General features: G+C 36.5%; 1 protein-coding gene across 2 annotated transcripts; it reads right to left on the bottom strand.

Moving 5' to 3' along the window:
* Positions 1–291: 291 nt before the first annotated feature.
* LOC104222722 (uncharacterized) lies at positions 292–10,264 on the bottom strand. Of its 2 annotated transcripts, XM_070160321.1 has the most exons (11): positions 10,179–10,264; positions 9,890–10,064; positions 9,712–9,781; positions 9,477–9,605; positions 9,312–9,375; positions 9,130–9,217; positions 7,074–7,158; positions 6,651–6,707; positions 4,761–4,868; positions 2,372–2,442; positions 292–892 (listed from the first exon to the last, which is right to left on the bottom strand). In XM_070160321.1, exons 2-11 carry the CDS (start codon positions 9,994–9,996, stop codon positions 454–456), a joined length of 1,218 nt encoding a protein of 405 aa, XP_070016422.1. In that variant the 5' UTR covers positions 9,997–10,064; positions 10,179–10,264; the 3' UTR covers positions 292–453. The 2 variants fall into 2 exon arrangements, with proteins under 2 accessions (XP_070016422.1, XP_070016423.1); XM_070160322.1 differs by lacking the exons at positions 4,761–4,868; positions 10,179–10,264 and having other exon boundaries at positions 9,890–10,114.
* Between the last annotated feature and the right edge of the window lie 1,864 nt (positions 10,265–12,128).

Below are 12,128 nucleotides of genomic sequence, written 5' to 3'. Positions count from 1 at the left end.
ACTAGTATAGATATAGCAGTTACTACAAACCTGTATATATAACTATATTGTGATGTCATATATTTTCTGGATCAAATTTCTAGGCCCCTTCGAACTTGAACAACATTGTCTGTTCAGTGTTTGCTTCAAAACATAATGGAGAGCTAGGTTTCAGGAGACCACTGCTCACAACGCATTACTTGTTCTTTCTGAGAAAATCCCTAAACTACTCCAACAAACCCACTCTCCATGCCACAAATTTCATTGTCAACATAATCTTAATATTTCTACGTGTCTGAAATTTTCTCCCAATAAAAATATAGAGTTCCTCAAATTATTATTCCCCAAAGTTCAAAATACCGATAAACTACACATCTGTTAACTATGCTATAGTTAACATTTTCCTCGCCCTGACAGTAATCAATTTGAATTTTCCACACAGCAGACTTAGGTCTGTTTGATTACATAGAAACCTTACTTGCACAAGTATGAAATTTTAAACATCCTTATGCTAGACCGCTGATATGATTTTACATAAGGAAGCAAGTCAAGGGGCTTCATCGTTTCAGTGATGTCGGATACAATTAAATTTTCCTTTTCTGCCAATGAAAGGAAATAATTAAATGTGTCAATATTGCGAATTACTGAAGCAATATATGCAAGAGGCCCTTGTCCTAGTCCAGGTGACAAATGCTGAACATGTGTATCACCATTTATTTTTGCTTTTCCTGGGGAAACATTGTCACCTGCAGAACTAGTTTCTTCACTTTCGAAACATCTCCACACAGGTGGACAGTCCTTGCAGCCATTACTCAAAGGATGTAGCTTTGGATTTTCCCGCTTTAGAAGAACGGCAAGGAGTTGAACAAGGTATGGGAGGCATAGTGGATTGTACATCACATCTGCACCCAAACTATAAAGAGGAAAGTCAAAATCCGGTACTAATAAAGGAAAGGTTGATACTAAGGCCTTATTTGTTTGCACTTAATGAGGTCTGCATCTTAATCATTCAGATCTCAGACATTAAGTGCATTTATTTTTAAAGTCTGAATCTTAATTATTCAGATCTTAATCATTAAGTGTGTTTTGTTTACTTCACAACCACTTAATGGGTCTGAATAGGTATGTATGATTAAGATTATAACAGAGATTTAATTTCATTAAGATGCTATCACATATTCATTATTAACTGCCGCCACCACCTACAATTATCAACTACCACCATGCCACCACCACCGCCATACTAAACCACCACCACCACCTCCAACACCACCATGCCACCATCATCCTCAAGATGCTATCACATATTCATTATTAACTGCCGCCACCACCTACAATTATCAACTACCACCATGCCACCACCACCGCCATACTAAACCCCCACCACCACCTCCAACACCACCATGCCACCATCATCCTCAATCATAGCCGCTACCATTATTGACCATCACCACCCACTATCCCCACCACTCCGACCACCATCATTCTCACCCACAATCTACACTCATCCACCTCAACTACCACAACTGACCACCTCATCACCATCAACAACCACAGCCAGCACTGCCCATCATTATAACCCACCCACCACCTTCCCCAGTCACAACTACTACCACCACCCGCCAGTATTAACTATCACCACCATCCTCAATTATAATCACCACCACTACCAATCACTACTAGCTACTAACATGAACCACCATTATCAACCAAAACTACTACCAACCACTGTCTTTAGTCGGCATTCACCCGTTAGCCATCACCAAACAACAACTATCATATTTTAAAAAAATATATATTTTATTGATAGAACATTAGATTAGTTAGTATTTCATTTTAATTTTATGTTTATTAATTTTCGAATAAAGATAAATTTTATACATTCAGATGTAAAAATCAAACAGTCTTAATTATTTAGTATTCAGATCTTAATACACATCTTAATATATTCAGATGTGTATTCAGATTCATGTGTCTTAATCTTAATACATATCTTGATATTCAAATGTGTATTCAGATTCAGACATCTTAATCTTAAAAAAACAAATGAGGCCTAAGGCTTGATATTCAGTCGAGGGTATCCATCTTCTTCGTAATCTCCACCTTGCTATAATTTAAAATTTGTTATATCCAAATCAAATCTTATACTGAATAGTTTAGCACCATAACCTAGTTAGACTATTGTCAAATTAAATATAATATGCCCATTGCTGCAGCAGCATTCTTTTAGACTCTTCATAAGGCTTTTAAGATTCATTTAGTTCCCTCTTTCCACAATGCTTCTAACAGTTAATCTGCAAATTCATTCCTCAAGATTGAAGTCTTACAGGGAAGGGACGTAATAAGCATGGCATTAAAACTAATAAAAGCAAAGTTAAGAATAAATACTCACACTATATCTGGCAAGAATTGATGTAGCTCATTTTCTGTTGCAGACTCCCACGGCAAAGACAAGCACTGTACCTGAATACAGAAAGATATGTCTTAACTGCTATCTTATGCTTATACTACTATACATTTGAGATATATTACAGGGCTCAACTTGTGAAACTCGCTAATTTCTAAGTTTATGCTGAATGATCTCCGCTAGAAGTTCTCTATATTTTCTACTGGCATACAAATTTCAACTATGTGTATCGCCTATATATATATATATATATATATATATATATATTCTTCCATTGTGCCCTATTTTTTGCTAAGTTTGCATGGATTCTAAGAGATTATAGGTCTTTCAAATCAACCTTCCCTCCATGTGATTTCAAGTCTATTGCGTCCCTTTTAACACCTTTAGTAGCCATGGTTTCGCACCTACACACTGGTGCATCCAGAGGTCGAAGTAGGACATGACCAAACCATCTGACGTGATCTCTCATTTTATTCTCAATGTGTGCTACTGCACTTTCTGCCAGATGTGGTAATTTCTAATCTCGTAAATCTAGTATGACCTAACATCTATCTTAGCATGCGCATCTTCTTTTCTTTAGCATGTACATCTCAATGACACTCATCTTGCGGATATGTTGAACTTTGGGCATAGTTGTAAATATGAAAACTCAATGTCTTCATCCCAAGGGAATCTCAGTTTTCAGGAGTCACTATAAAATGATGTCAATTTTCTTTTCATCTTCCAAGTGACTCTTTTCATCAGTCCAAGTAACTTATAAAACTTAGAGATACATCATCTGGACATCCTACTGTGGCAATCAATTACATTCACTAAGCCACCAAGTCTCTGGCAATAAGAACAAGTTCTTTGTCCAACCCAACAATAAATATTTATACAAATGTTTTTGGCTAATTACTCCATCTAGGCAAAGCTGCAAGGTAGATTTTTGCAACTTCAATGGAGATATAGTACACCTGTGGCTGTCAGCTAACAGATATGAACAACGAACAAGAAAAAAAGAAGATTCAATGAGTTTAATAGCATTCACTTGAACTGAGGGCAATCACCTGTGAAACTTAACTCCACAATATGTAAACTCCAGAATGTCTAAACTTTTCTTTATCAATAGTAAAGCATAACAAGCTATACAAATGAAGAACATAAAGTAGAATTTTTCACCAAATTTCCATTATCTAAAAGAGAACTCCTTGCTAATGTGACCTCTTTGGCCAGAGAGGAAAACCAGACATACATGTCCAGAAATCTATGGCATATTCCACATAAGTCCATGAAAATCCATTAAAGGAAGACAATGATAGTGCATGCACATCTTGCTGGCTGTTTCGTCTTGAGAACACTCACCTCGTTGATTCTTCCCCTAGTTCTATTTATCTTGGAGCTTGGTCAAAAGATCATATACAATTCACCTTTCTAAGTACAGTATGTTTTTGGGTATAAATTAAAACATACTTACTGTATCCAAGTGTAGCCGGAAGAAATTAAAACATAGAAGATATTCTTACTGGTCCCTAGCCATTGTGCTCTGAATTCACTTCATCTTTTGTTTTTTTGCTTTTCTGGTATATATATTTTTTGCTACATGCAGAAGTGAATAAGCAGAATTGCAATTGCCCTACAACATCGTTTCAAGTTAACTGATGAATGATTATCCAAAACCATTTTGACTTCCGTGATTAGACAACAATATTTTTCTTTCAGGAAGTATCCAAGTGTATGATCTAGCGGTCGATGAAGATTAGAGTAGGTTCAAATTCTTGCAGAGGCAAAAAACTAGATGATTTCTCCAAATTCCTGAAGACCTGTATTGGTGGTACAATGCAAGTACTAGTGAAATAGTCGAGGGGCGCGCAGGCTGGGCCGTATACCTCTGTTATATAATTAAAAGAGAAAACCAATTTGCCCTGAGAATCAAAAACATCGAACCTTTTGACTGTTGAAGAAATAATATTTGTAGCATTATCGGATATCAGTAGGCATAATTATGCCGAATTGTAAAGTACCATGATTCTACTGTTCAAAAATTAAGTTGATAGGTTAGAATTTATCTCAGGGATGGTGGTAAAAGTAACAATGCAAGACATGCCAAGAAACTTGCTGCCAAATACCAACAACCTTGTCCTACCTCCTATTCACATTTTGAAACAAGTTGCAGCAACAACATGCTTTTGCTCTGTTATGGCTGTAAATATAGCGAGTACATTATCAACCCCTTAAACCAATGTCTGCCAGTTCTAACCAAGTAAGTTATGCGAGGAGCCTATGATTGTCAAACTAGCCAACTTAAATTCATAAATACAAAATACAATTGGAAGAAATTCTGAAAGAAGACATGCAAATAAGCAAAAAGAAAGAAAAAAAAATGAGCACTGACTATTTTGGTATCTTGTGTATGGTCTAACATATCAGTGTGCAGCTGATTTAGCTCCAAGTTAAGCTTCATGTTTGCTAAAGTTGATAAGTCACCATCTGTAAGTACTACCTGAATCATTATGGATAAGAATCTAAATTAAACATTACACTTTAGTTAAAAAGTATAAAATTCAAAAAACAAAAAAGGTAGTGAAGCTATTATAGCAGCTGTTATTCCCAACTACCAAGAAGTATAACGAGACTGAAACATTTTTTTACAAGATGCGCAGTTTTTTTGAAGAGGAAGGATCTTTTCAGGAAACATAAACTGCTTTAACAGGTTTTGTGAAGTGTAACGCCATCCATATGATGGTAAAATGGACAATACTTATAAAGAGACATTCAACCAAAAATCTATTAATTGGCATTTTCTGCAACTTGGTGTATTATTAAATAACTAGAACCAATATGTTGAAAGTTAATCCTACTGAATACGAGGTCTGGTGCACCTTTTTTTTCGATAAGGTAAATAATTTTATTAACAATTGGGAAAACCCCGTATACAAGCCGAACCTACACCAAAAGATGGTACTCAACAAAAGAGGCCCAATCCTCTATACAAATATGAACCTCATGAGTACACCAAAAAGACACAAACAAAATACTATCTTGTAATTTTACAAAATCTTATTCTACCTCTTCAAACGCCCTCCTATTCCTTTCGTTCCAAATAACCCACATGACAAGATGCAACAATACTAGATTTTATCGCAATATTTGGCCAAACAAGTAAACTATTTACAGGTGTGATCAGCACCTCATAGAACAAGTATTGTTTGATTAACAATGGTATATACTACATATAAAATTTTGTAATGTCTATCTCACGGTCTGTTAGGTCTCTATTAGGCCAGGTTTGACTTTTGACCGGTCAGATTTAACTGGATAAAAAAATTCACTTGACAAATTAATCAATGATTTCAATTCATATACCGGGGTGATAAATTTTAAATGTTGAACCAAGAAAATTATTAGAACTTATACTAAGGATAGAAATAACGCCATCAACAGTCACTGAATCCATTACAACAATTATCTAATCGATCCGAAAGCATTTCCTGCATGAGCTAAAAATAGCTTTTGGAGAAAAATTTAAAATCAAGGATCCAAAATTGATAAATCTAAGTGACCTGCTGAAGTCATACAAAAGAGAAAGAAGATTAGAATGTTTAACAATACACATATTGTTAACAGGGTTCCGCGAGGTTACTATTTCAGTAGCTCAAATGAGAATAACAACTATATCTATCCTAAGATGTAAATAAAGACTATAAAGTTCAAGAGCTTACTAGATTAAGCAAAGAGAGACGTAATCTTAGAACACATTACTTCATATTTATGATGGAAAAACTATGAAATGGGAATAGTAGACTAAATTCACATGATTACAAGAGTGCGTCTCTTTCAATTTTAGCTTCTTCTGGGTGACGAGAGAGTGCATTCCTTGACCCAAATTGCAGTTGAATAAATTGATAGACTTGATTCTAATTGTTATCTATTGCATGCTTCACATTCTACAATAAACCATATACATCTACTGTCCAGTTAATTATCCCCGCCATTTTCAATATAAGGCGTAGAGACATATGCAATAGAGAAGACGAAAGCAATTGTAAATTAAAAAATACAAATAGAGATAGAGCATGCCGATTCATAAATTTGATCTCTCCGGACCCTTCTTATTGGAGAACATCAAAAATATGATTATGTCTAACAAGGTCCTTGAACAAGAACACAGAAAATAGAAGCTTAAAATGAGCAGGTAGACATAACAATGTCAGATGCGTTAGTGTAAACAAGAGTGGCACAATTTACAGAGGGAAAAAAGATAGAATAGTAAAAGCAAACTTGCCTTGGAGGCATTCACGTGAGCTAAACAGACACCAACCAATCCAACACCTGAACCAACCTGCTTTGGTAATAGATAAAATACAAAAAATGGCACAAATGTTATTAAATAAATCAACCTAACTAAGTACATAAAAGAGCATTGCCGACTGACTAGCAAAACAAGAAAGGATCAAGAGCAGCAGCATTCCACCTTGGAAAAATCCATCAAGAATAACAGAAGAATTATATGTTTTAATTTTCCCTAAGACATCTCTGCCCTTCCAGGGTAGGGGTAAGGCTGCGTACATACTACCCTCCCCAGACCCCACTAGTGGGATTATACTGGGTTGTTGTTGTTGTTAATTAATTTTCCCTAAGACAAATTGAAGAGAATAAAATTGATAAACAAAGACAAGCAGATGAATACTTTGGAAAGCTATCTCACCTCAAGACAAGATTTGTTTGAGAACAGTTCTGGAAAAGAAAGTATGAACTCTGAAAGGAACAGACCTGATGGCCAAATCGAGCACCTGTTTCAACCATGAAATTGAAATAGATAGAACATATTGATCATCAATCAAACTGGGAATAAATTATTGTAAAAAAATTATGAGATAACAAAAGAGCACAACTTTCACCATATCAGGCATTTGCGTCAAATGCAAAGATTTTATGTATGTGTTTGTTCGCGCACATGCGCTAATTTACATCTCATGAGGTTCCACTGTTACTATTTACAGCATGGAGATTTAGTAAGTTATGTACCACTAGTTAATAGCCGAAATACACGCAGGTAAAAGCACGTAAGAAGTCAATGTTTACTGCATGCTATCACAATGAACTACGACACTAGCTTTTGCAAAACTTTTACCAACTTTCCCTTGCAACATGCAGCAATCCTAATCTCAAAGCTGTGGCACAAACGTACTCCAAAAATCAAACCTGGCCCCTCATGAAAGACAAAGTTTCAACCCATAAAATGTATGGTGCAAGAGAGCTATTATAATGTCTTCCCTATCTGATGAGAAATTGATAACTCCAGAATTTTGTTAATGTGACTGCAATTTTTATAGCTTGGAGAAACTAGTAAGAAATGCATGCTAGAAGGGAGGTTGTTATGCCACCTTACATCCACAAGCATCAAAGGGTGACTATTGTCACTTAAAATGCCTACCAAGAGTAACATTCATAAATCCTGACATTTATAAGCTTTTATGGTACTTATGAATTGTACTGCTGAAGGAAAAAGAGTATGATGGTAAAGAAGGAAATAAATTATCAAGAATCACTTGCTCTTTTTTCTTTAAAAAAAAAATTGATGCAACAATATGTTTCAAGTAGATAGTAGAGGATCCAGTAAACATGCCACACATCTAGAGTCGGGCTTTTGAAAGCGAAAAGCGCAAAAAGCCGACAAGGTTCATGGGGCTTGAAGCGAAAAGCGAGAAGAGAAGTGCACGCTTCTTTGAAGTGAAGCACACAATTTATGGGAAACTAAAAACTATCAAACAGAAAATTACAACTAAAATAACTATTTCCAAATCCAATATACCATAATGCCGACATTAATTCAACTTCTCAAAGTTGAGAGAAGCGACTGACTCTCGCTAGGATCACGTTGTGCACCATGGTTTGAAGTGCAAGCTTCTCTAAAGTGTATGGCTTCACCGATGAAGTAATAACCCCGTGCTTCGCACCGCTTCATCACTTCGTGTTTTAATAAAACTGATGTAGAGATTCCACACAATAACCCTCAGGGGTTGGCATGATGGCAATTGACTTGAGCCTTGGGGTTTGCTCCCTTTCAAGGTCTCAAGTTCGAAACCCACTGGGTGCAAACAATTTCTGAGGATCATCGGACTGGGTAAAACCTAAATTAACCGTGGTGCACTTGCGGGAAACTCCTTGCCGAGGGCCTGTGCACCCCCCGGGAATAGTCGGGGCTCGAAGAGACACGGACACCCGGTGCAAATCAAAAGAAAAAGAGATTCCACACAATTAATTACTGAAGTATTTAGTAGATATCAGCCTAATGTGTAAACATATTGATAAAAGCTGGAATACACGATGTGAGACTAAGGTTCAAATCCCAGCAAAGGCAAAAAGGTCAGGTTATTTCTTCTCATTTTTAAAAGGACGGAGTTACCCTGTACTTGTGGAGGTAGCAGATACCTAGTGGATTAGTCGAGGTGCACGAGAGCTAGGCCATACACCACCCTTATCACAAAAGAAGGAAAAATGAATGGCTTAAACATATAGATTATCAACATGAGTTTGCTGTTTTGCATAGTAAGTTAACTATGAAGGCTTATTGCTACACCCAGATGCAATAAGAGAATCTCCTGAAGATAATTAAATTATACGACATCCAAAGATCTAAAATCTCTTAAAAAATGTATTCATCGTAGTACCTGTCAACCATATCAAAGTAAACTAGGCTGCATATCCTTAAACAAGCCCAATTCCAGTTAGAAGGAAAGAGAAAAAGGGGCAGTACATACCCTGTGTCTCCTTCAAGCATGTTAAGTGAACATTGCAACGTGAATTCCAATTTCCTAGTTATTTGACAACTTGAGGCCCGTGAACAATCTGTGTACACCACATATTGGATACTCAATGGTACTAAAGCTAGCTAAACATCATCCCATGCCAAAAAAAGGGAATGAAAAGAAAAAATATTCACCCTTGGGAAGTAGAAATGAAACTCTTCTTAACGTTCTAATGTTTCCTTTAGTCAATTCTTCATCCTGGCAACAAAAAAGGAAGACCAATTCCACAATAAGCCAATGCTGATAGCAAAATCCGATTATCATAAAGTAACTGATAAAAATTTTAAAAAAGAAATTACCTTCAGAGTAGTCAGACAATAAATATACATTTCATATATTTCATCCAAAACAACGTCCCCATTTGACTCGACTTCAACGATGAGCTTCTTCAAGAAACTTCTTAAATAATGCCCATTACACTTCACATCCTACAGCATTCAGAAGAGCATCCAAAATCAAAGAAAACTACCCCAAGAGATAATTCGATTGTGAAAATAAAAAATTAACTAGAAGGTTAGAGCTTAATAAACTCACGAATTTGTTGATACATTGGTTCCAAATGAAACTTTGCACACTCTCCGTAATGGAACCACCTCCACAATCCCTAGTGTTAATTCAAATAATTTTTAGTCGAATGAAAGTATTAGGAGGGCAATTGCGAATACGCTACATTTGGTGTTAGCTAAAATGAACAGGGGTTGAAAAGAGTAACCTGGCAAATGAGATAACGAAATCCGGGGGTTCACAGGCGAGGAAAGCAGAGACTAAATGCAAGCAAGGAGTAGCAGAGTCTTGCAGCTCGTCTTCTACCTCCATCATTGCTCCGTCATTTCTCACTTTGCACTGCGCGTCTCACGAGTAAATAGAATCGGCAGGTCAAAGAAGGGCTGTCAAATTGGGTCAAGGTTATTACTTAGCAAAATATACTTTTTGGACTTAAAGAGACCAAAATATTTGGGGAAAAGGGGTCACTACCAATTTACATATAACATACGTTATACCTTAGCGGCCAAGTATCTCGTTAAGGTATATCTATGCGCTATCTGAATATTATGGCTGCCATGATTATCAAGATTATAGCCCATGTAATATATGTACTATGTGGATAGCGCATATACTACATGCGCTATATGCACATTTCATGTGCTTATAAAATTTATTTTTGCTTACTTAAGGCCTAATGTTCATTCATGAAACGATCATTTTTGAGTGAATTTGAACCAATTTGCCTTTGTTATTCAGCATCCTTTATACATTCCTTCATCTTCATCAATATATACAAAGTTCTGTTTCAATCTTGCTACGATGTCTGATGATCGAAAAATTAGGGATGCATTATATTGGAGTGGTGAGGTTGTGGTGGAGAATAACTCGGTACACTATAGTTGTTCTCCGGTGTATTGTTAAGGTGTTACTCACATTGGAGTACCACAAATTGGTATCTCTAATTTGTAAAAGAATAAATGTGAGTAAACGTTCGATTAATCTTAAGGTAACCAGAAAATATGTGTATTCGCTTACTCTACAAGGTGTGGCTTCTTATGTCGAGTTTAACATCGATGACGATGAAACTTTGCAAGGTTTTTTTAGAACACCGGATGAGCGCAGAGACGTTCTTGTGTTAAGCATGCTGGAAATGTACATAAAGTCCAAAGACGTAAACAACATTGATATACCGCAAACTACGACTAACACTCAACCATCTAGTGGTATTTTTGGAGTTGTTTTATCCGAACGGGTTCTGTATGAAAGAGTCTGGACAGATCTACACGTATCTTCATGGGTTAATGAGGATCGAAGACATAATTTCTCATCAATGCAACAGCATGGAGGGTCGCCAAGTTTACTAAATTCACAGCCCGAGTGGTAAATTGCAATTTACCTTGTTATTGTAGTATAACTATTTATTTTATATGTATAATAATAGTACTAACTCTTATATATTTCATAGGGGTTACCAGCCAAATATGAATTTTATAAGTTATGAACCAACCAACAGTTGGAATCTACCTATTTTTTGAGCGATGGATCATGTTGGTCCATCCTCGAGTCATCGGCAATTTGATAATGTGCATCATAAAATATCTACAAATTATGAATGATTCGTTTAAGCGTTAAAGTTAATATATTCTATTGAGATGTACAAAATATTAATTATATTATTCGACGTGCAGTGAAAATGAGCAACATGATGGTCTTGTCCTAACTCAGTTGGCGATGATGATATTTTGAATCAGGATACGACAGATGCACAGAGTGAGGAAGATGATAGTGATTATGGAAACAACGATGATTAGTCTAGCGATGAAACACCCTTCCCTGGTGAGAACAACGATAAGGAACAACACTTCACATACCAAGAAGACAATGAGCAACCGGATTTTATGATGGAGCATGATGCCACCACTTAGCACGCTTCGTATATGCAGACTCCACCTACCGTTAGACAACAGTGTACAAGTCGCGTGTGTCCTTTTATTCAAAGGAGATTCCCTACCTTAATCACTTGCCAAGTATACTGGATATGGGTGCCCTCACAAGGGATCTTGATGACATTCGTACAACAATGTGGGCTGACAATAGACCAACGAAGCTCTATAAAAGTATGCTTTTCAGTGACAAAGCTCGCCTCAGCAGGGCGGTGCGAATTTGTAGCATAAAAATTTGTCGTGAGATCGAGGTTGAAGAGTCATCTAAAAAACATATAAGGTGGTTTTGTCATAGATGCGACCGAGTTTGTAAGTGGATGCTGCATGGGAGAAAGTTAAAAACTAATATGTGGGTAGTGGGGAAATATATTGGCAAGCATAGTTGTAATGGACACGTTCAATGGGAATCATTTTAACGTGATCGTTGATTTGATCTCCCTCATCTTGATTTCACACATTAAATCATCCATAAGGTACAAGGTGAAGGAGTGCATAACATCAGTTGTGTAGGTATATGGGTGT

The sequence above is a fragment of the Nicotiana sylvestris genome, chromosome 10, assembly GCF_000393655.2.
Source record: "Nicotiana sylvestris chromosome 10, ASM39365v2, whole genome shotgun sequence".
NCBI classification, from domain to species: domain Eukaryota; kingdom Viridiplantae; phylum Streptophyta; class Magnoliopsida; order Solanales; family Solanaceae; genus Nicotiana; species Nicotiana sylvestris.
The sequence above is the reverse complement of the archived record's forward strand: the minus strand, read 5'-3'. Positions and strand labels throughout refer to the sequence as shown.